The following is a 23,414-nucleotide window of genomic DNA, read 5'->3' on the forward strand; positions in this document are numbered from 1 at the left end:
GAGGGTTGGATTTCAACTATTTATATTTGAGAAGGAAAAGTCTACAAAAGTCCTAAAATTAAACACAAATTCATAACTTTTTGAATATCACAGCTTTTAAAGACTCTTTAAAAGTCTTAATCGGATACCACCCAACTTTTAAAGACTCTTTAAAAATAGAGTAAATACCACCTATGGTCCCTCGAGTTTGGTGGCATCGCCATCAATGGTCCCTAACTTCCGTAATTACCTTCCGTCATCCTCCGAGTTGCGAAAAGTGGCCTTTTAGCGTCCTTCCGTTACTTCCTCCTGTCTTAGACGTCAAAATGAAGGGTAATATTGTCATTTGACATTTATAGGTCGTTTTAATGCCTTTATAATGTCGTTTCCAAGCATCTGAATGCTTTCATCTTCTTCACGCTCCAAACCCTAATCTTCATCTTCTTCATCAAAGCTCTCATCTTTTTCAAGTAATTTCATGAGCAACAATGTTATCTTCTTCAAGGAGGAGATATAATTTTGGAGACTCCATACACAGTCATGAGTGTCAGTGCGGGAATCAACTAGTGATTCGAACTTCTTGGATAGATCGCAATCCGGGTAGGAGGTTTTGGCAATGCTCTGAATCCGGACAGGTAATCTTACAATTTATAATATTGAATTTATAAAATTTTTAAATCAGTTTAATTTTTTCAGAATTGAATTTTTTTATTTATTATTTATTATTATTATTTTTGGTTTTAGGGAGGCAACGGTTGTGGTTTCTTTGACTGGGCAGATCCCCCAATGTGTTCACGGGCAATCAGTATAATACCAAGGCTTTTGAAGAGGATAAATAGAGACAAAGAAGAGATCGAGAAGTTAAAGGCTATGTAAGAAGTTGTTACTAAGAAAAATGTAGTGATGTCTAAGAAAAATAAATGTTGCAAATTCGCAATTGTAATCATCTTTGCAATTGGATTCGTAGTTCATGTGTTTAGCAAATGTAGTACTCAATCAATAGCACTTGTCAAAATGCTTCCAGGCAAATAATGTTGTAACCTGATTTGGACCATTTAATGAAATGTGTTTGAAGTCTGTTTAGTTAAGCACCATGGTATTGAAGTGTGTTTGCAGTGTGTTTAGTTAAGCAAACATGAACATACTACTGTCTAACATAATTTCAGTAGTGTAACTTAACTAATTTCAGCAGTGTAACAGAATTTCAGCATTGTAATTTAAGCACCATGGTATTGAAGTGTGTTTGAATTCAAAGTAAGCTTGACTTGCAGTGTGATTGCAGCCATTCCAATAAGTTAAGCACAATAAGAAAATAAAAGCCAATTGAGCAACCATTCCATTTCACCAAACTGATTAACTGATTGTGCCAAAATAACATACTACTGTGTTACAGAATTTCAGCAATGTAACTAACATACAACTGTCTACCAATTGTGCCAAAATAAGAGTTTAGTTCTCTACAAAAAAAAAAAAAAAAAAAAAAAAAAAAAGAGGACAATTTCAGCAATATTGGCTACCAAAAAAGACCATAACTTTAACACTAGTGTTATTCAATGTTTATAGGATCATCACTTGTGTTTTTGAATTTTGATTTCTGAGAGCTACGGGTCATATATTTTCTTCCTTGCCTTGCCTTGCCAAACATCTTCTTCTTTGTTGGTTGACTCACTTGTTGACTATCTTCTTATTCTCCAAGAGTTGGTGGCTGACTTGTAATTGGTATTTCCTTAGCATTCACTTGTGGTTGCAATGTTGGGTTTTGAAGCACTTGAGAGACCATTGCATCAATATCAATGTTTGCCAACCAACTATCATCTTCTTCTTCCAGTGTTGCATCAGGCAGTGTAGCTTCCATTTGTGTAGCATCTGGCAGTGTAGATTCAAAGTGTGTAGCTTGACTGTGTGTAGGTTTCTTAGCCTTTACCCTCACTCTTTTCTTTGGATTGGCATATGACAGAAATTTCACACAGATTATAAGCTACAAAACAGATTATAAGCTATAAGAAAATTTAAAACCATAACACTTACCAATCGCTCCCTAACAACAGGATCATCAGGGTATTTTCTTTTGTTGTGGCCTTCCTTCTTGCATTTAGTATAATGCATCTTCACATGGCTCATTTTCAAATGGATACCATCATTGGAGACCTCATCAACTCCCTTCTTTCCCAGATTTGGATACCTCAGCAACCCCCTTCTTTTTCCCAGATTTGGATACCTCATCAATTCCCTTGTTTCTTGCTTTTTTGGGTCTTCCTGGCTTGGCAGTGTATAGAGGTGGAAGACATGGCTGTCTATCAGTTTCAGGCCACTCACTAGGACCTGCCATAGGCTTGATGCTACCTCCATAAGACTTCAAGTATGTTTGTGTGCAATAACATTGGTGTACACAGGGACGGAGCCAGAAATTCGGTTGAGGGGGGGCGAAACAGTACAGACGGATTCAGAAATTTTTTCCAGAAAAGGCGAAACATTAAAACAAAAGAGATAATTTAAAAATAAATAAATAAACTACTTAAGAAATATAATTGTAAATATTGTTGGATATGGACGAAAAATAAAACACATCGAAACTTTATAAAAATATTCATAACAAAATATGAAACATAATTAATAAAATAATTTGAATAGAAAACACATTATAAATTACACATCTTATTATAGAGTGTGTGTGTGTAATATTAAAAAAGCTATTAAAAAAAATTGTAAAACTATGTTGATGCTAAGATTGGAACCCTTAACCTCATTATTACCAAAGATATGCTCTATCACCTACTCTAACTCCCTTCTTGTTAACATTTTATAGTTTTTTTTTATACTAATACTAAAACATGTACTATATATACATATATAAATACAAATACTATATATGGGGTGGGGGTGGGGTGAGGGGGGGGGGGGGGCAGCCGCCCCCCTGCCCCCCCTCTCCCTCCGTCCCTGGGTGTACATAGTCATGGACTGGACCCTTACCATGCTTCATCCAAATGGCACTTATAGCATGTCTACAAGGAATACCAATCAAGTCCCAACTCCTACAAGTACATGTCATTCTACCAAAGTCTACTTCATGCTGCTCAAATTCGCTATAGTTCACCCCACGTGTCTCAAACAAGTTGTCATCACTCTGTATGACTGTATACCCCCAGCCAATTTTTCATACTGAGCTATTTTCTTAATAATCCTAGGGCATATAGGGTCAGTCCATTTCCATGCTTGTTTCCTACACTGATACAGCCTATGCATAATTTTCTTCCTCAAAGTTTCAAGGCAACTAATTAGAGGCTTCTCTCTAGCATCTAAAATAACAGAATTATAACACTCACAAATGTTATTAACTAAGATATCACAATGTGCAGTTGTACTAAAATGTGACCTGGACCACTCTGAAGGGTGTTTGTCAACTAGCCATTCATATGCCTTGGAGTCAATGGTCTTCATCTTCTTCATTGCAGCTGTGAAGGTTTGTACTGTTGTGGCCCTAACAACATCCCATAAACCATCTTTAATTGTCTTTCCAGTGAAGTCAGCTAGTTTCATGTTCCCATGTAAATGTCTCACACAGAATCTGTGAGTCACAGCTGGAAGAACAAACTCAAATGCAGGGAGTAAACCCTTTTGCTTATCTGCAAAACAAATGGTTAACACTTAGAAATAAATGAAGGCGGCTCAAGCTTTTAAAACTGTAAGAAATGAATGTTAATTCAAGTTCACATACCTGAAATAAATGTTAATTCCAAGTCATCAGCATGATTTATTGCAAGATCTGTCTTAAGGTGTTCTAAAAACCAAATCTAACTTTCATTAGTCTCTCCTTCAACAATTGCATACGCAAGAGGAAACACACTATCATTTCCATCAACTCCAATAGCTAACAACAACTGACCCCATGCAATCCCTCCAAATGACACCCATCCACTCCAATAATAGACCTACAGTACTTATAGCCTAGTTTACATGCTTTCCAACACATGTAAAATCTTTTGAACCTTTTATTGCCATCATCTAGTTTATCACCCAACTTCACATGGTATGTGCTACCTGGATTAGTCCTGTCAATCTCCAAGCAGTAACTCCAGAGTTTACTAAAGCATTTTTCTTCTTCACCATAAATAGAAGCCCTTGCTTTCCTCATTGCCCTCCATGATTTCCTTCTTGATATTGAGATTCTATCAGTAGTTGACACCTTTTTAAGAAATTCAGCGGCTGTCCAGTTGGAGTTTGATGCAACTTCATTCTTCCACCTTTTTGCATTTGTAGTTGAGTTAGCCATGTAGTTGGTGTTATTCCAACAACATCCATCATGCTTGTCATTGATTGTTGTAATCCTCCAGTCCTTTTCTAATGCTTGTTTCCTAAGTATAATCCTCCAAGGACATTCGGTTTCATTACACTCAACAATGCACCTAACCTTATCATTTTTCACATACAAAATTTTCTTTCCTTTATTCATTGCATGATTATAATTGCCTCCTTAAATTCTTCCTTAGAACCAAATGTTAATCGTCCAAGACAGAATGTAGGTGTTGCCATCTGAATTTTGGCTTTAAACTTTGGTAGTTCATATTCTTTTTCCTCTTCTTTATCACTGTCTTTCTCACTACCCTCATGTGAAAAGTTTATATCTAAATCTTCACTAACTTGCACTGTTAAACCAGTTCCATCATCATCTAAGCCACCAAACTCAACAGTTGGATCAACAAATTGAACTTGCACTGTTAAACCAGTTCCATCATCATCTAAGCCACCAAACTCAACAGTTGGATCAACAAATTGCTCAAAATCTATGGCATCTAAATCCACATAACTTTGATCATAATCAGCATCCTCCTCCACCCAGGCGATAAGTGGCTAGTGCGTTGGAAAAAAGATACCGAAAGTTGGCATAACTTAGCCCGCAAGGCCAGCCAACTTCCGGACGACATTCGTGCCCGCGCACACGAGCTTGAATCAAGCCTTTTTCAATTGGAAGTGGACCCCACTGATAATTGTACCACAAAATAGCCACTTAAAATGCCATTTTAATGCTATTTTTTTCAACAGAATATAATACACATAAAGGCAATACACAAATTTAACTGTTTTTATGTGCTTTCAACATGTGCTTTCAACCCTCTGTGGTCCCCAATTTCAAGCCAACCCAGCCGCAATTAATTACAGAACAAAAAAGACACACTACCATGTGCTTTCAACCCTCTGTGGTCTCCAATTTCAAGCCAACATATGTGTTTTCAACATAAATAATTTTTAAAAAAAAAAGTTTTAATGCTTTTATTGCAGAAAGTGATATGAAAATAGCAACACATGGTCTCCCACCACCTAGACAGGGCCCCCATGTTCCCATAATCAAAGCCCAATACTATAGTTTAAAGAAATGCAGTTCACATACTCAACTTTTTAATAACAACAACAACCAATACATATACGAGGTTTTCGTAACACAAAGAAACAACCCTATAACACAAATTCATAATGTATAACTTCAAATTCAAAATCCCTACTTAGTTAGTTCACATACCGTTCGACTGCCATTGTGGAGAACCCAAGGCCTCGTTGAAGTGTGCCCTAGTCTGGCCTTGAATTCTGACCTTGAAATTGCTACTTCGTCGTTGAAGAATTTGCTAGGTTTCCTTCGCATTCGCCTCTCTTTTGATTGGGAAAGATATTAGGGTTCTAAGTAGAGTAAATTGGGAATTTTAAGTTTCAATTATTAATGTGTGTTCCTTAATAAATTGTGTCGTATAAGTCAAATGACAATATTATCCTCCATTTTGACGTCTAAGACTGGAGGAAGTAACGGAAGGACGCTAGAAGGCCACTTTTCGCAACTCGGAGGATGACAGAAGGTAATTACGGAAGTTAGGGACCATTGATGGCGATGCCACCAAACTCGAGGGACCATAGGTGGTATTTACTCTTAAAAATATTAATTGAATACCACCTGACTTTTAAAAATTCCCTAAGGGCTCGTTTGGTTCGCGGAAAATATTTTAAGGGAAGTGAAATTGGAATTCCATAGAAAAACAATTACTAGGAAGATTAATTTCATTGTTTGGTTGGTGGAAAAAGAATTACTAGGAATACTAATTCTATTGTTTGGTTAGATTTGGAATTGTAAGAAATAATGAGTATAAAAACCTATATGCCCCTACAAATTAATAAAAGTAATATAATTAAAAAAGAAAGCAAGGGTAAAATAGGCAATCTATTCACTTTTTCTTCCCATCTTTCATGGAAAACAAAATCCTTGGTCCAACCAAGGATTTTGTTTCCTCAAATTTGAGGAATTCATTTTCCAATAGAAAATGAATTCCATGAACCAAACACTAGAAAATAACATTTTCCTTCATTTTAAGGAAAATATTTTCCTTTTGGAAAACATTTTCCATGAACCAAACATCCCCTAAGGGCTCGTTTGGTTCGCGAAAAATATTTTAAGGGAAGTGGAATTGAAATTCCATGGAAAAACAATTACTAGGAAGATGAATTCCATTGTTTGGTTGGTGGAAAAAGAATTACCGGGAATACTAATTCTATTGTTTGGTTAGATTTGGAATTGTAAGAAATAATGAGTATAAAGACTTATATGCTTCTACAAATTAATAAAAGTAATATAAAAGTAATATAATTTTAAAAAGTCAACAAGGGTAAAATAGGCATTCTATCTCACTTTTTCTTCCCATCTTCCATGGAAAACAAAATCCTTGGTCCAACCAAGGATTTTGTTTTCCTCAAATTTGAGGAATTCATTTTCCATTGGAAAATGAATTCCATGAACCAAACACAAGAAAATAAGATTTTCCTCAATTTTAAGGAAAATGTTTTCCAAGGAAAACATTTTCCATGAACCAAACATCCCCTAAAAGTTTGGATTGAATACCTCCAAACTTTTAAGTTCATAAAAGTCAAGATTGACTACACCCCCCTAAGTACACAACCCACACACCTTTAGTACAAAACTCACGCATCTTAAGCACAAACTCAGGCACCTTAATCACAAAAATCATGCACCTTAAATTTGACATAGATGCAAAAATTACCAAATTGCCATCACGTTTTTTTTTTTTTTTTTTTTTTTTTTTTTAAATTTTGGTAATCCTGAACGTTGATTTAAGCAAAATCAATGGTTCTCCTCTCGCCACACAAGCGCACCTAGACGCACCAACCGCACAGGAACCTAAGAGTGTGTGTGTGTGTTGGGGGGGGGGGGGGGGGGGGAGGGGCAATACAAATTACTAAGGATTTGAGTAGCTCAATTGGTTTTAACCTTCTATATGATATGAAGTGTCATGAGATTGAATCTCATTTTATTAAGCAATTAAAGCAAAATACCAATTTTGGTTTCATGAGTATTAACAAAATGACAGTTTTGGTCCATGTTTTATTCCTATCAATTTTCATCCACGGTTATTGATTTAGTACCAAAATTCATCACATCGGTTGCCCCCTTCATTTAAGACATGCCTAAATATGAAATTATGAAGGGTATTTTAGTCTTTTTTAATTAAGATACCAATTTGAGAATGAATAAATGAATTTAAGTCCTAAGATCAATCCCAATTTGCTATTTTTTCTCCCCAAATTAAGGTAGGATGAAGATGAGAATTGTGAATTGGGATTGATCTTAGGACTTAAATCTTTTTATTCATACTCAAATTGAGATCTTAAGTTGAAAAAGACGAAAATACCTTTAAATTTTTTAAATTTTTGCATATTTTAAACAAAATGATGACCAGAGTGATGAATTTTGACACTAAAATAATAATTGTGGATGAAAATTAGTATTAAAATAATAATCATGAACAAAAATTAATAGAAATTAAATATATAGACTAAAATTGTCATTTGGTTAATACTCGTAAGACTAAAAATGATCCTCCCTATTTGATCTAAAAAGTATGAACAAAAATATGGAAGTCCATCCGATTTTTAAATTCTTGTTATATTTTATCCATTTAACCTAATTTTTTTTGTCACAGGTGATATATTAAATGGTATATCCTTAGTAAGCAGTTAAGCACCCCTAAATTACAATTTAGTGAATTTACAGAATGAAATTGGTGTAAAAAAAAAAAATGAATTGCTAGCTGTCAACGATAGAGGTGGGGTAGACGGCCCATTGCCGGTGCCGGTAACGGCGTCTTTTACTGACGATGGAGAACACTGGTGTGAGGAAGAAGAAATAATAATCTGGTTTTGAAAGCTGGTAATGGCCGGTTGCAGAGAATGGATATTGAGTTGAATGCCTTGTGTAAACCTGCTGAAGAACGGCTGGCGAGGATGGAATTGATGCTTGCGGAAGGATCAACGCCGCCTCCACGTGCAAAGAAGACGGCCGGAAAAGCTGCCGACGATCCTTACTGTTACGCAGTGAAAAGGGATGGATTCCAGACTTGCGTAAAGGTCTGTTTGGCTCTTTCTTTGGTGTGTATTTTTTTTTTTTTTTTTTTTCTATTTGTTTAGTGTGGTGTGGAAATAAAAACAAAACATAGGAAATACTTTCAATAATTGACCATGAATGCCCGTCTCAAAGGAGGGGCTGACAAGAAATCAAGAATTGAACTAACAACTCATAATGAGGTGAGGCGTTGGTAAATAGCCGTTAGTTGATTAGATTAGTGAGTTTGATTAAACATTAGTTGATTGTAAAAAAGATGTTAGTTAAATTAACTGTTAATGTAGCTGATTAGATGTAAAATGACTTCCACAAAAAACTGATCGAAAAAAATTGTTTTGAACAACTGTTTGAATTTTTATGTTTTTAAACAATAAATTATAAATTATTATAAAAAATTAATTAATTAAATTAAACAGCTAATAATGATAATATAGGCCAAAATTAGATGTTACCAAATAGGGTCATAATCATGTTTTGTTTTATTCACTCGGCTCTTCTTTTTGAGTTTTATAACTTGATTTTTTGGAGTTTATAACTTGATTGTTTGCCAGCCTTTTAGGGCTTATAACTTGATTTTGGCCACCCTTTTCCAGCTTATCACTTGATTTTAGACTCATATTTATAGTCAATACTTGATTTTGCACTAATAATTTTTTAAAAAATTGTTACATACGAAAGTTGACAAAAATCTTGAGATTACAAGTAAAAAACTGGCCGGCATGTATATGTCAAGACAAATTTTTTTAAAAATTTAGCAATCCCATCTATATACAACAATGTAAAAACAAAGAGATGGATTTATGAGTTGGGCATATGTGGGTGTTCTCAAGAGATGGATTGTCTCATTTGTCTGCAATTACTAAGAACTTCAACCGCGGGCTTTGTTTCTTAAACTGATATATACTGTAATCTTGTACATGAGAGTTGCTATTGCGTTTTCTCTTACAAACAAACATAGAAAAAGTGTGAGATCGAGAGAACCATCAACCATGGCTTGTGTTGCTTTAACTTGTCTCATGGCAACTATTGAGCTTGAGTTTCTGCCACCCACCCAAAGGGTGTCACTTCATGATCATACACCAATCAAATCTTTCTTTCAGAACCTTTCTTCTTTGCAAGCATTTCTCCAGAAGGAATCCTGTGGTGATGATGATGGTGGTGCACTCAGAGATTTGGAAATCCAAATCAGGGACTTTGCACTCGGAGCTGAAGATGACATCGAAATGCAGCTTAGCAACATCCTTCTCGCTGAAGATGGGGAGTATCGAGAAAAAGCTTCCCACAAACTCTATCAATCTTTGCGAGAGGCAGCAAAAAATGCAAAAGAGCTGTTGAAGATTCTAGCCAGGGAAAAAGAGTCGTGTGTAAGTGAGACCGAGATGGCTATTGCTGCTTTAACTACTCTCGTGACAACATTTGAGTATTACTTTTTGCACCCCTTCCCAACGGTGTCTCTTGATGATGAAGCAGCAATGATATCTTTCTTTGAAAACTTTTATTCTCTGCAAACCTCTCTCCAGAAGGAATCCGGTGGTGATGGTGGTGCTGCAATAAAAAAAGTGGAAACCAAAATCAGAAACTTTGCACTCAAAGCTGAAGGTGACATTGAAATGCAAGTAAGCAACTTTCTTCTAGCCAAAGACACCGAGCATGAAGAAGAAGCTTCTCAGGAACTCCGTCAAACCATGCAAGATGCAGCAGAAAATGCAGCTGAGTTGTTGAAGATTTTCAACGAAGAAATAGATCATGAAAGAGTGAGGAAGATGACTTGTGGTGCTCTAACTTCTCTCATAGAAACTATTAAGCTTCGGCTTCTGCCAAGCACCACATGCTTTTGGTGGCCATATCCTTGTTGTGAAGGAGCAATCAAATCTTTCCTAAGAAACCTTTCTTCTTTGAAAGCCTTTCTCCAGAAGGAATCCATTGGTGATGGTGGTGTACTCAAAGATTTGGAAATCCAAATCAAAAACTTTGTACTCAAAGCTGAAGGTGACATCCAAAAACAACTTGACAACTTTCTTGCTCCCCGTGAACTCAACCAAATTCTGCAAGAAGCAGCAAACAGTGCAACAGAGCTGTTGAAGATTCTAACCAGACTTAAAGAGTCCTGTTTAAGTGAGAGAGAGATGGCTAGTGCTGCTTTAAGCATTCTCATGACAAAGTTTGAGTATTACTTTTTGGAACCCATCCCATTGGTGTCTCTTGATGCTGTAGCTATTATGCCTTTCTTCGAATACCTTTCTTCTTTGCATGCTTTTCTCCAGAAGGAATCCAGTGGTGATGGTGGTGCACTCAAAGATTTGGAAATCCAAATCAGAAACTTTGCACTCAAAGCTGAAGATGACATCCAAATACAACTTGGCAAAAAATTTGCTTCAGTTGAACTCCGACGAACTTTGCAAGAAGCATCAAAGAATGCTAAAGAACTGTTGATAATAACCATACAAAAAGAGTCCTTAAGTGAGAGGGAGATGGCTAGTGCTGCTTTAAGCATTCTCATAACAAAGCTCCAGTATTTCTTTTTGAAACGCACCTCATTGGTGTCTCTTGATGTCGAAGCTATTAAGCCTTTCTTCTATGACCGTTATCTTTATAAAGAATACCTTTTGCTTCCCAATCCACCTTTTAATGATGAAGCAGGCCAAGAAGCAGTGAAATCTTTCTTCAGAAAGCTTTGTTCTCTGCAAGCCATATTGCAGAGGAAATCTAATAGTAGTGCTGCAATCAGAAAATTTGCACGAAAAGCTGGAGTTGACATCAGTATACAACTACGCGAGTTTCTTATAGCCAAAGACACCGAGCATGAAGAAAAAGCTACCCAGGAACTCTATCAAACCTTCCAAGTTGCAGCCAAAATTGCAGCAGAGATTATCGACAAAGAGGAACAGCATGAGACAGAGAGGGAGATGACGTGTGCTGCTTTAACTTCTCTCAGGGCAACAATTGGTGAGATTATCAACAAAGATTTCTTGGAAAAGTTTTCTTCTTCGCAACTCTTTCTGCGGGAGGAATCTACTGATGGTGTTGCTTTAAGTAGTCTCAAGGGAGCAATTGAGAAGGGGTTTCTTGATGATGAAGCAGCAAGAGAACCTTTCCTTGAAAACATTTCATCTTTGCAAGCTTTTTTGCAAAAGGAGTCCACTGGTGGGGCTGCAGTGGAAGATTTGGAAACTAAAATCAAAGACTTTGCACTCAAAGCAGGAGATGATATCAAAATAAAACTAAACAATTTTCTTCGGACCAAAGACACAGAGTATCAAGAAAAACTTTCTCAGGAACTCCATCAATCCATGCGAGAAGCAGCGGAAAGTGCAGCAGAGTTGTTGAAGCTAAGCAATGAAGTTGATGAGACAAATGAAACTCAACTATCGAATAGTTGGTTAAAACATGCTTCAAAGTCGGCAAGTGGGTCCTCACAGAGCTTTCTAAAGCTTGGGAACAGAATGGTTGGTCGTCACAATGATTGTAGAGTGGATAAAGGACCAACTCCTCTCTTCCCGTTCTCAACCAAAATTAATCTCAATTGTTGGAATGGCGGGTATTGGGAAGACTACCTTAGCTAAAAAGGTATATGAAGATCCATCAGTTGCATTGCATTTTGATGTACGAGGTTGGATTACTATACCTCAAGACTACACTAAGAGGCAAATGCTATGCGACCTTCTTCAGTCCATTCTGCCAGCGGAGCTAAATGTAATTAAAAAGGGAAGCACTACAGATGAACTAGAAGTACAGGTACGCTTATGCTTACTTGGTAAGAGGTATCTAATTGTTTTGGATAACATTTTGAGCACTCAAGCTTGGTTTGACATCATACAGTGTCTTCCTACTGACATAGGTGGAAGTTGTATATTACTAACCACTAGCCACCTCAAACAAGACTACTACAGTAGCCATTATATCCATAACATGACTTTGCTTGATCCAAAAGAAAGTTGGGATCTGTTTTGTGATATTCTTCCTATTAAAGAGCACATGGCACCTAAAATTGAAAAAATTAGGAACCATGTTGTGGAGAAATGTGATGGATTACCACAGTTAATTGTTGAAGTTGCCAAGCGTTTATCTGAATGCAATAACATACAAGAGGGGTGGAAGAAGATTGAAAAGGAATTAGAGTCATTGGGAATTCTAGATCGCAACTCAATCACTGTCAGTTATAATCCATTGCCACATCATTTGAAAGTTTGCTTTCTGTATTTTGGAGTCTTCCCAAAACGTAATAGAATTCTGGTTAAAATGCTTATAAGGTTATGGATTGCTGAGGGATTTGTGAAGCCATTGAATCATTATGAGTTAGAAGATGAAGCTTATATGTATTTACAAGAGCTAATTGATAGAAGCCTTGTCTTAATTGAAGATCAAAGTTTTGATGGCAAAATCAAGACTTGTAGAATGCATAGTGCTATGCATAGCTTCTGCGTAGGGGAAGCTCAAAAAGAAGGTATTTTATGTGCAGTAAATACTCGACAACATTCAGGATTGTCATTGGATGCATTTGCAAATTCATGTCGTTGGCTAGGTATATACTCTCACAGTTTTGACTATTACGTGCTCTTTGGTACAAACATCCCTCGCTCCATTTTCTTCTTTCTTGAAAATTCTGAAATGTGTGTTCCTCTCAAGGTGTTAAGAGTTTTGGTTTTTGATACTTCTATATCCCTTCAAAGAGTGCCACTGAATTTAGGGAATTTAGTTTTTCTGAGATATCTATCCATAACACAATGGTTTGAGGATCTGGATGATGTAGTATCAAATAATCCGAATTTACAAACACTTGTTGTTTCCAGTAGTGGAGCACCTAGTGTCCATTTACCATCCAGTATTTGGAAGCCACCACACTTAAGGCATCTCGAACTTGGCAATTTGTATATAGTGGATCCTCCAAACATGGTTAAAGAGAATTTGCATTCATTATCTTGTGTGGTGAGACCAATTCATTGCAGAAAGGAGGTGTATGACAAGTTCCCTAACATAAAAAAGCTGAAAATTTTCCTTAAAGATGACACAGAAGCCAGTCCCACTCATGGATCTTGCAGCAATCCCATTATTCTGGATAACTTTGCCAATTTGAAAGGGCTTGAGAAGCTAAGCATCTCAATTTCTACTGGTTGCATTGCAGCCCTTCCAGAACTGTATCCTTCAGGATTGAAGAAGTTGAAGTTGAGTGGTACTAATATGTCTGAAAAGGATTTAACCATAATTGCCACATTACGTGAGCTTAGGGTTCTGAAGTTGGAAAATGCCTTCCATGGAACAGTATGGAATTCAGTAGTTAAAGGAGGATTCTATAGCTTAAGATTCTTGCTCCTTGAAGCTAAAAAACTCAAGCAGTGGGTAGCTAGCAGTGATCAGTTTCCGGTGCTCAAGCACTTGGTCTTAAGATCCTGTTATTGTTTGGAACGGATCCCAGAGCGGTTTGCAAGAACTTCCACCCCGGTGTCAATTGAGTTGGAGGGGTGTCACTCTTCCCTTGTCGCTTCTGCCAAGCGGTTACAACGGAAGAAAAGTTCCAAAAATCTTAAGGTTAGAAGCTAAATATCTTTCATTTTTTATTTTTATTTATTTTCTATTCAATGCTGATTTTTTTTTTTGATTATTATACTAATTTAGTTACTATTTTATTTTTCTGATCTCATTTTGTTTTCTGCATTATTTTTCACAGATCAAAATCTTGGACCCTAAATATGATAAATCACAGAATAAACATACAAAAGTGTCTATTTAAGACGACTTGGGCAGCCTCATAGTATCTGTTAGAAAATGGTATGTGTTACATTACAAGTGCTGATTTTTTAATTGTGTAATTTTTGCATCTTCTAGAATTACATCCCACTTTATTTTATTTTATCTAAGTTATTATACAATCCTGGCTTGGGCTTACACTAGAATCAGGCTTGTATAGTTTTATATACAAAATAGAAATTCATTTTTATACTTTAGAATAATATCACTGTGTGACCAAGTTATAACTTGAAAGAAGATAGCGGGTAGGGGTGGAACGTATATTGAAGGTATAATTTGGTTGTTTCCTTGGAAATGTGCAGTCAAGATTACACTATGATCTAATTCAATAACATAATTGAAAGATACAGTATTGCTTAGCCTGGTTTTGTCACTGTATTATTGTGAAGACAATAAATAGCTCATGTACTTACTCTCTTTGGTTAAAAGTTAATGATTCCTCATGAATGCAATAAACTTACTACTGCAGTGTATCCAGAAGTTGGTAATAGATGCTACTGAAACATGGGCTCAAGATTGAGCTTTCTGTCAAAAAGACAGTGGATCACCAAACAATGTGGAAGAGATAGATCTAATGTTGATGTTTTGTCTTTTTAAAGAAATCATGTTGGTGACTAGGGCAAGCTGCGAAGCAGGTAAATTATTCTGGTGAATTTTTTTACCCTTTTATCTTTAAGCTACTGAATGCTCTATAGACTACAGATGCATTGTATCCTTGAAATAGCTTGCTGAACTTGAAAAACTCATATTCTTCAAAGAGGTTTCAGAACCTGCAGAATAAGCATGTCTTTCCCCAACAGAGAGTGAAAAGTTCTTTAACGGAGATTATATTAGACTCATGTTGCTTTGTATTTTAATTTCATAGCTTTTGATCCATATTCATCAACTACTAATTACGGAGTATATTCTATTAATTCAAAGATAAAATAGGATTACTACTTCTGTTTGGAAAAAATCACCTAGGATTAATGAAGTATGCAATTCAAAATGGAGAAGCACAGTATGAAATAATCTCCCAAAACCTCACACCTCTATGATGATGACACAGTGTGACACCTCCCAAAATCACCTACTATAAGTACTGATTAATATGGTTTTTGCTTCAAGTGTTTAACACCATTGTCTTCATGTGACACAGGCTGGGGCACCAACTGTCCATTTGCATCCAAAATTTGGGAGCCACCACGGTTGAGGCATCTTGAACTCAAATGGCAATTTATATATGGTAGATCCTCTGAGCAGGAATAAATGGAATTTGCAAACATTATCTTGGGTGAGTCCAACTCAAGGAAACTTCTGTAGACTAAGATTCTTGCTTCTTGAAGCTAATAAACTCGAACATTGGGCAGGCGTTGGTGATTTTCTAGTTTTAAGTGGTTAGTCTTGAGATGTTTGGTGTTATTGTTTGGAAGATCAGAGTTCCCTTGGTATTCAACAGAAAATTTGACCTTGTGATCAATTACGTTGGATTATTGTGGGCCTTCTGTTAGCTTATACGAGACTGGCAAGTTGAAATGGGAACCACATTTTTTAGGTTAGAATCTATAGCATGTGATCCATTATCAACTATTTTTGAATCAATGCTAACTTTCTTTACAAAATTTATTACATTTCTGTTTCTGATCTCATTTTGTGTTCTCCATTTTTTGCATTATTTGTTCATAGATCAAAGTCCAAGGGCCTGAATATGATGAATCACATGTAGAAGATTTTGTAGAAGATGACTTGGTTAGGCTCGTAGTAAATTAACAGTTATGTGAAAATGGTATGTGTGAGGCTACATGTGTCTTTGTATTTGCATGCCAAATGAAATGAAATGGTGTTGCTACCTTGTACAGATCGATAATTATTGAAGCTAAGGTGGCAAATGAATTGGTTCCCCATGACTCATCAGCTGATCTTCAATTTAAAACTTAGATTTCTTGTTTGGTGCTTTTCTCCCCTTGTTACTCAGCAGAAAATTGTAAGTGTTATCATTGGTCACAGTCGCAGTCACCTAGCTTGTTTCAAAAAAATGCAGTGGGTATTCTTTTACAGACAAATAGTTTCGTTCTCTCCATTTTTCATAGATCAAAATCTACGGGCTTGAAGGTGAAGAATCACCATATCCACATGTAGAAGAGGACTTGGCCGAGATCACAGTGAATTAGAAAGATGGTATGTATGCAGATACTGAATGACGCCTTCAATTTTGATCAGATGCTAAATGACAACTAGACAAGATGTGTTGCTAGAATTGTGTATTCAATTCAAAACATAGATTTCTTGTTTGGAGCTTTTGTTTCCTTGTTCAATTCCAAGTGCTACCATTGATCATAATTGCCTTGTTTATAGAAAAATGGTTTGGATATTCTTTGACAGCCAAATGTTTCTCATTTGCAGGCCATTATTAAAGATATACTTCCTCAAACCAACATCATAGAAAAGAGCAGTATTGTTGGACCTAGTTTTGAATAGTTCAATAGTTGCTATCTTTGGTCAAGAGGTGTGGGTTCCTTATAAATGTGAGATGCTATTGCAGATTATCGAAAAAAATAACCTTACAGTCATCACTGCATGATATGACGATTTTTGTATGGCTACTTTTTATTTTTTAAAATTAAATTGTTTTAAATCTTAATTTGATGTTGCTTTTGCGAATAATATTGCTCCTTATTTTTGGGTTTTTTTTTTACTGAAATAAGTTATTTATATTGGCAAGTGACAAGAATGGACAACTTTTAAAATTTGGACGACAAAAAAAAAAAAAAAAAAAAAAAAAAAAAAAAAAAAAAAAACTCGTTTGCCACTTGCAAACGCAAGTTGCACTTGGGTTTCTATAAAAAAAAAAAAAAAAAAATTAAAAAAAACTGTTAAAATACAACAAACGCAAATGACATTCGCTTTTCTTGTTTTCGCCGGAAATTATCTTCCATACCTATTTTAGTCAAAAAAAAAAAAAAAAACCCCATGTAGTTGTAGGTTGTAGGGTATTTTTTTTCTTTTTAATCATAACACTTGTCTTCTTTGGGAAGTACCTCATCTGGCAAGCTGGACGTCTAACAGGATAAAAATTTCTTCCATGATCAAAGCCCACGCTCATCTTTGGAGTAGGCCAGAGGGTCCTACATATCTAGTTGGCTACATCCAAATGCTTGTGAGTTACGGAACTAGAGGTGGCTGTTACCAGCGGCGGTGGCTTTCATGATAGGGGCGGAGCAAGCTAAAGCTGAGTGTAGTAGTATGGGGTCACCGGGAAGCTAGAAATTGGCAAAATTAAAGGTGCTGATTCTGATAGGTAGAATGAGAAGATGTGGGTGGGATAATAATGGTGAATGGCATATCTATGGAAGATTAGATGAATCATTTACTCGTCAGGAAAAAGCATTTGCACGGGTTTCGAAATAGGGAAATCCCTAAGTTGGGATACAAAGCAAGGAAAGTGTTTTTGACAAAGGCGACATTCAATAACAAGGAAAGTGTCTTCAGCAATGGCGACATTAGTTCATACGGGAAAAAAAAATTAAAATACCAACTATATACAATTATACACAACGAAATACAGATATATAGAATTATACACAACAAAATACAGATTCTTTTTTATTTTCTTCTTTTCGTAATAAAGGAGCTGTAGCCTCGGCTTGTAGGCTGGTTGGAAACTAGATTGGGTCAAATTTTGGGAATCTTCGCCGCATTGAAATTGGATTAGGTCAAATTTCGCAACATGGGAATCTTGGCAGCATTGTACATATGAGTAGGAATACCGTATTTACTCCACTTTTTTGGAAAAAAATTAATGGAAAAGGTATATCGTCTTTCCCAAATAAGACATTCCATCTCCCATATATCGTCTTTCGAAAAGACGACATTCCCTCCCCCGTAACCCACCTTACCAATTTCCTGATCTCGAATCCCGGTCTTAATTCTCTCATCACTGGAAATCACCCGGAGGGTTACATGTCAAAGGACTCGTATACTGGAGCTTTTGGATTTAGACTCAGGCTGCATCCAAATTTTTAAGTTTTTTTTTTGTGAGTTTTTGTAGGTATAATTAGAAAAGAGAAAACGGGAGAGAGTGTAAAAAGGAAATAAAAAGATAAAAGAAAAATAAAATCTGAAAACAAAATTAAAAAAAATAATAATAATAACAGCTAAACGTGTGCACTGCACGCATCGGTCTGGAGGCGGGATGTGCACTAAATGTGCAGAAATAGAGTATTATTCTTCCATTTCTCTCTCCTGCGGAACCCACAAAAAACTTGAGTCTTGCAAGAGAAAAAACATAGAAAAAAACCATTTGTTTAAAAACCATTGAATGGATTTTTGACTTATAAAAACTAGAGCAAAATACACAAATGTGGATGCTCTAATGAAACCTATCATTGATGGCAAATTATGTTGTGCATCCGTATGCACCATCCATGTTGCATACGGATGCAAAAACGACGTCGTTTTATTAAAAACGCGCGTCTCACTTAAAAAAAATCAGTTTCGATTCCTAGCAACAACATATGAACTAAAATTCCAGAATCGATAAACTAAAATTCCAGAATCTATGAACTAAAATTCCAGAATGAATGAACTAAAATTTCCAGAATGAATGAACTAAAATTCCAGAATCTAATCTATGAACTAAAAATTCCAGAATGAATGAACTAAAATTCCAAAATCGATGAACTAAAATTCCAGAATCAATGAACTAAAATTCCAGAATCTTCGAACTAAAATTCCAGAATCTTTGAACTAAAATTCCAGAATGAATGAACAACATAATGTTGTTGAGGGGAATCGAACTTGATTTTTTTTTTAAAGTGGGATGCTCGTTTTTAATAAAACGACGTTGTTTTGGCATCCGTATGCACCATGCATGGTGCATACGGATGCACAACATAACTATCCATCACTGATGAGATGGGTCTAGTACTGTCAAAGTTGGTCGAAGCCCGCGGGCTAGCCCGCACCCGTCCCGCGGTGGGGTGGGATAGGGTTATGGAAAATAGGCCCGCGAAAATGCGGGTCTAACGGGGCGGGCTAAAATCAACCCGCAGCTGGCAAATTATGCTGTGCGCACCATGCATGGTGCATACGGATGCAAAAACGACGTCGTTTTGCATCAAAACGCGCGTCCTACTTTAAAAAAATCAGTTTCGATTCCCAACAACGACATTATGTTATTCATTTTTTAGTTCATTCATTCTGGATTTTTAGTTATGAAATTCTGGATGTATAGTTATGCAATTATGTATGTGTAGTTATGAAGTTATGGATGTGTAATTAGGCAATTCTGGATTTATAGTTATGAAATTATGAATGTGTAGTTATGTAATTTTGGATGTATAGTTATGAAATTATGGATGTGATGAAATTATGGATGTGTAGTTATGCAATTCTGATTTTTTTTTTTTTAAAGTTAGACGTCAAAACGACGTCGTTTTTGCATCCGGATGCACCATGCATGGTGCATACAGATGCACAGCATAACCATCCCCCACAGCTTGCGCAGGCCGCCAACCCTAGGGTTGCATGAACCCTAGCCCGTGGGCCGGCCCGCAAAAGCTCGTCAAAAAATTGGACCGCAGTGGGGCGGGCCTAATGGGCCTGGCCTGGCCCGCTTTGACAATACTACTTGTCAGCCCTTTTAAAAGATTAACGAGACCCACAAGACCCATCAGTGATAGTTCTTGTCAACTTGTGTTGTTTATTTCAAAAAAAAAAAAAAAAGAATTGTTGAAGATAATTTCTGGCAAGAACAATAAATGCAAATGAGACTAGCACTTCTTGTATACACTTTGACAAACGAAAGTGCTAATTGCGTTTGTTGTATTTCAACAAAAGAATAATAATTCTGAAATTTGCATAAACTCAACTGCGACTTATGTTTCTAACAAAAAACTCAAGTCGTAAACGAGTTTTTCCTCTTTTGTTCAAGTTCTAAAAGTTGTTCATTCTTGTCACTTGTTCATGAAAATAGCCCATTCCAGGGGTCAAAGTCCATATGAAGTCCCTGTACTGTAGTGTTTTATTCAATTGAGTTTTTATACCTTTATTTTGTTCAATTTAGTCCATCTACTTTAAAAAGTGATAAAACTAAGGACAATAGTTAATGGGGTTAATGGCAAATTATTGTGTGGACCATGGTCCACACAATGTTATGTAGACCATAATAAAAAGTACATTTTTAATATACTAAATATACATTATTTTTGTACTGAATGTACATTATACAAAATAATGTAGACTCAGAACAAAAATAATGCACATCCCCTGAATACAATGTACATTATTTTTGTACTGAATGTACATTATTTTTGTATTGAATGTGCATTATTTTACAGTAGACAAAATATGGTCCATACAACTTGTGTGGACTATGGTCCACACAATAATGATTGGGTGTTAATATTACCGTTAGCTTAGCTTACATGGCACTGACATCATTGATGTCGCATCATGATATTTATATTCTTGTTTATATATTAATTACAAACATGCTGACATCAAGTGTCCAAATCTCATTAGGAACATGATTGTAATTATTTATTTTGAATATACTAGTTTAATATATTGGTGGTAAAAATACCAAGACTATGTGGTCTAATGGTACCCGAGTTGGACTTTCATTTGGAAGGTTGTGAGTTCAAGTGTTAGAGGAGGTGTTATTGGTTGTTTCAGTAAGTTGAGAAAGTATATGAATATATTGTAATAGAGCCATAGCATTCAAAAAATAAAATATTGATCGTAAAAATAATTAATTTTAATGATGTCCACGTAGAGAAAATTTCAATTTTAGCCCACTGACTATTGCACTTGTGTTAATTGCAACACCAACACCTGACTTTCAAAAATGTTAATTTAGTACCTTGACTATGCAATTTCTATCAATTTTGGTCACGCCGGCCAAATGAGATCGGAAAAACTTAAACATTTTTAAATTTTTTATTCATGGGGCAAAACAGTCATTTTACGTTAAAATTGTTCGTCACCGACTGGATGTTCTTCTTCGGCGACTAATTCGTTAACGGAAAAAGCAGCCGGAGTAGGAGGAAAACTAATTCGTCGGCGACTGGATATTCTTCTTCGACGTTGACGAGTTCATCTTCATCCCCAAGAAGAGCACGCTCAAATCCGTATGGGATTCCCACTTCGCCTTCACCCAGTTCACGATCAAGCAAATTAAATGCCGATGTCCAACAAGCTCTGCCTCATGGAAGACGTCGGGGTGTGCTTTCATTACTACTGCTACTGCAATTTTTGGACATGGTCGTGCCCAGTAATTGTATGTCATCTGATGAGGAGGAAAATGTAAACGATGTTTACCCAGGATCAATCACCCCACTAAACAAATTATGTTAGCCAAATCAACACAGACGCTACGGAAATCAAGTTCCAACTAGAGATGACTTCGGAAAGGCTTGATTCAAGCCCGAGCTCGTATGCGCCGGCACCTACGGGCACGAATGTCGTCCGGAAATTGTATAAGAAGGGGTAGAAGGTAGAAGCTTTACCACACCAGAAAATAAGCACAAGAGCTCTACACGAAATTTTGGTTTTCAAGCTTCAAATACTTCTGCTTCTACTCCTTTCTTAAGCCTAACTGTGTTCAAGGCTTTGCTCTAGTTCGCCGGGTTCGTTCGTTTGGGTGCTCAAACGTCGAAACGTAACGCGTTTTATCCTGGGAAACCTAGGCCACGACGTTCCTAGTACTTGTGGGAGGTGGCAAATAAGGTTTTAAGGAAAGAGTGGTCTCTTGACTCACGCTAAAAACCCTTACCCAAACACGAGCCATCTTTTCCTTCTTTCGGTTTTGGATTATGCTTCTAAGCAAAATCCGTTCTCCATATTTGTTTTGCCGTTGGATTGGACTCATAATCTGAGGATTATTTGTTCCAATTTTTGGTTGATATATATTGGTATATCTTTTTCGTAGATATATATATATATATATATATATATATATATATATATATATATATATATATATATATATATATACACACAAATATATATAAAACAGATCCAACGATTATATATATATATATATATATATATATATATATATATATATATATATATATATATATATATATATATATATATATATATATATATATATTTTGGATAAATATCAAATAATATTTTATATATTTATGTGTGTATATATAAATATTATTTTATGATATTAAATCGATTTTGGTTCATTATCACCAACAATGACTTCCCTTTCTCGTATGTTAGGCAAGAAAAAAAAAAGAATTTTAAAACATTAACATATTCGTTTGGGACTTGCATTTTTACCAAAAACTCAAGTTCAAAAACGAAATTTTTCTAAATTCGTTAAACTTTTAAAAGCATCATATTTTTGTCCACATATTTTAATTCCTTTCCATACTGTGGTCATGGGTTATAATGGAACTTTGAAAAAAAGATGTAAAAGAAATAATGTATTCATGTTTTCAGATCACTTTTATGTAAGAGATTAGGCTATGATTATCCCAGCCAATGAGCATATTTGCAAGATGATGTGGCATTAGCCACATTATTTTTATTTTTATTTTTTTAATTAACAGAGTTTGCAAATTTGCATCTTTTGTAAATTTGCCGCAACAGTTTTTGTATTTTTTTTTTAATTTTATTTCTTTTATTTTTTAATATTTTAATATAACTAATAATGTTATTTTAATATATTGGGCTTAGGCTAGAGTCAGGCTTGTATATACAGAAAATAAACTCATTTCTATAATTTAGAATAATATCACTCTGTCACCAAGTTATAATCTGAAAGAAGCCTAGTATCCCATAATATATGTGTGTGCAGCGTGTGTGTTTACAGATAATTGAAGGTTTAATATGTAAAAATTTGAACACATATACATCTGCCAATTAACATAATAGAAAGATGTAGCATTGCTGGACTTGGTATCGTCAAGGCAATGAATAACTTATGTTGTTAGAGTTGATGATTCTTCATGAAACTTATTATGACATATATTATTATGATTGGTACAGAAACATGGGCTCAAGATCGAGCTTTCTGTATTGTTGAAAAGACAGTGGTGGACTTTTTATTATAGCAAACATTACTGCAGACTGGTGCAAGCTGCAGGTTAGGTTGAGGTTGATTATATTCTTTTTTTCATATGGTGCCTACATGTGATGATCATACTACTTTACATCTCTGTTTCTTTTCTGTTTTCCAATTAACCCTTTAGTACTAATATGCTTTTGCAGATTGGAATGCTTTAATTTTATGAAAATTTTCCAGACTGGGAATTGTTAGTGCTAAGTATTGAAGATGATGTAGAGGTAAGAGGCC

At 35.7% G+C, this 23,414-nt stretch overlaps 3 protein-coding genes across 8 annotated transcripts; 2 read left to right on the forward strand and 1 right to left on the reverse strand.

The window, feature by feature from the left end:
- Window positions 1-3,069: 3,069 nt before the first annotated feature.
- On the reverse strand, window positions 3,070-4,429 carry LOC109146842. The gene is made up of 3 exons (XM_019294517.1): window positions 3,863-4,429; window positions 3,695-3,746; window positions 3,070-3,602 (listed from the first exon to the last, which is right to left on the reverse strand). Exons 1-3 carry the CDS (start codon window positions 4,427-4,429, stop codon window positions 3,070-3,072), a joined length of 1,152 nt encoding a protein of 383 aa, XP_019150062.1.
- Window positions 4,430-8,046: 3,617 nt separating this feature from the next.
- On the forward strand, window positions 8,047-11,803 carry LOC109146843. Its single transcript, XM_019294518.1, has 3 exons — window positions 8,047-8,379; window positions 9,475-11,693; window positions 11,794-11,803. The coding sequence occupies exons 1-3, from the start codon at window positions 8,203-8,205 to the stop codon at window positions 11,801-11,803; spliced, it is 2,406 nt and encodes an 801-aa protein (XP_019150063.1). The 5' UTR covers window positions 8,047-8,202.
- Window positions 10,885-23,159, forward strand: LOC109146834 (putative late blight resistance protein homolog R1A-4). Of its 6 annotated transcripts, none has more exons than XM_019294501.1 (8): window positions 10,885-13,900; window positions 14,040-14,140; window positions 14,589-14,754; window positions 15,258-15,392; window positions 15,785-15,884; window positions 15,958-16,082; window positions 16,189-16,276; window positions 16,502-16,659. In XM_019294501.1, the coding sequence occupies exons 1-2, from the start codon at window positions 11,834-11,836 to the stop codon at window positions 14,100-14,102; spliced, it is 2,130 nt and encodes a 709-aa protein (XP_019150046.1). In that variant the 5' UTR covers window positions 10,885-11,833; the 3' UTR covers window positions 14,103-14,140; window positions 14,589-14,754; window positions 15,258-15,392; window positions 15,785-15,884; window positions 15,958-16,082; window positions 16,189-16,276; window positions 16,502-16,659. The 6 variants fall into 6 exon arrangements, with proteins under 6 accessions (XP_019150046.1, XP_019150051.1, XP_019150045.1 ...); XM_019294506.1 differs by lacking the exon at window positions 16,502-16,659 and having other exon boundaries at window positions 10,885-12,128; window positions 12,213-13,900; window positions 16,189-16,335; XM_019294500.1 differs by lacking the exon at window positions 16,502-16,659 and having other exon boundaries at window positions 16,189-16,335.
- Window positions 23,160-23,414: the final 255 nt, after the last annotated feature.

Source organism: Ipomoea nil, unplaced genomic scaffold (assembly GCF_001879475.1).
Source record: "Ipomoea nil cultivar Tokyo-kokei standard unplaced genomic scaffold, Asagao_1.1 scaffold1940, whole genome shotgun sequence".
In the NCBI taxonomy this organism is placed as follows: Eukaryota; Viridiplantae; Streptophyta; class Magnoliopsida; order Solanales; family Convolvulaceae; genus Ipomoea; species Ipomoea nil.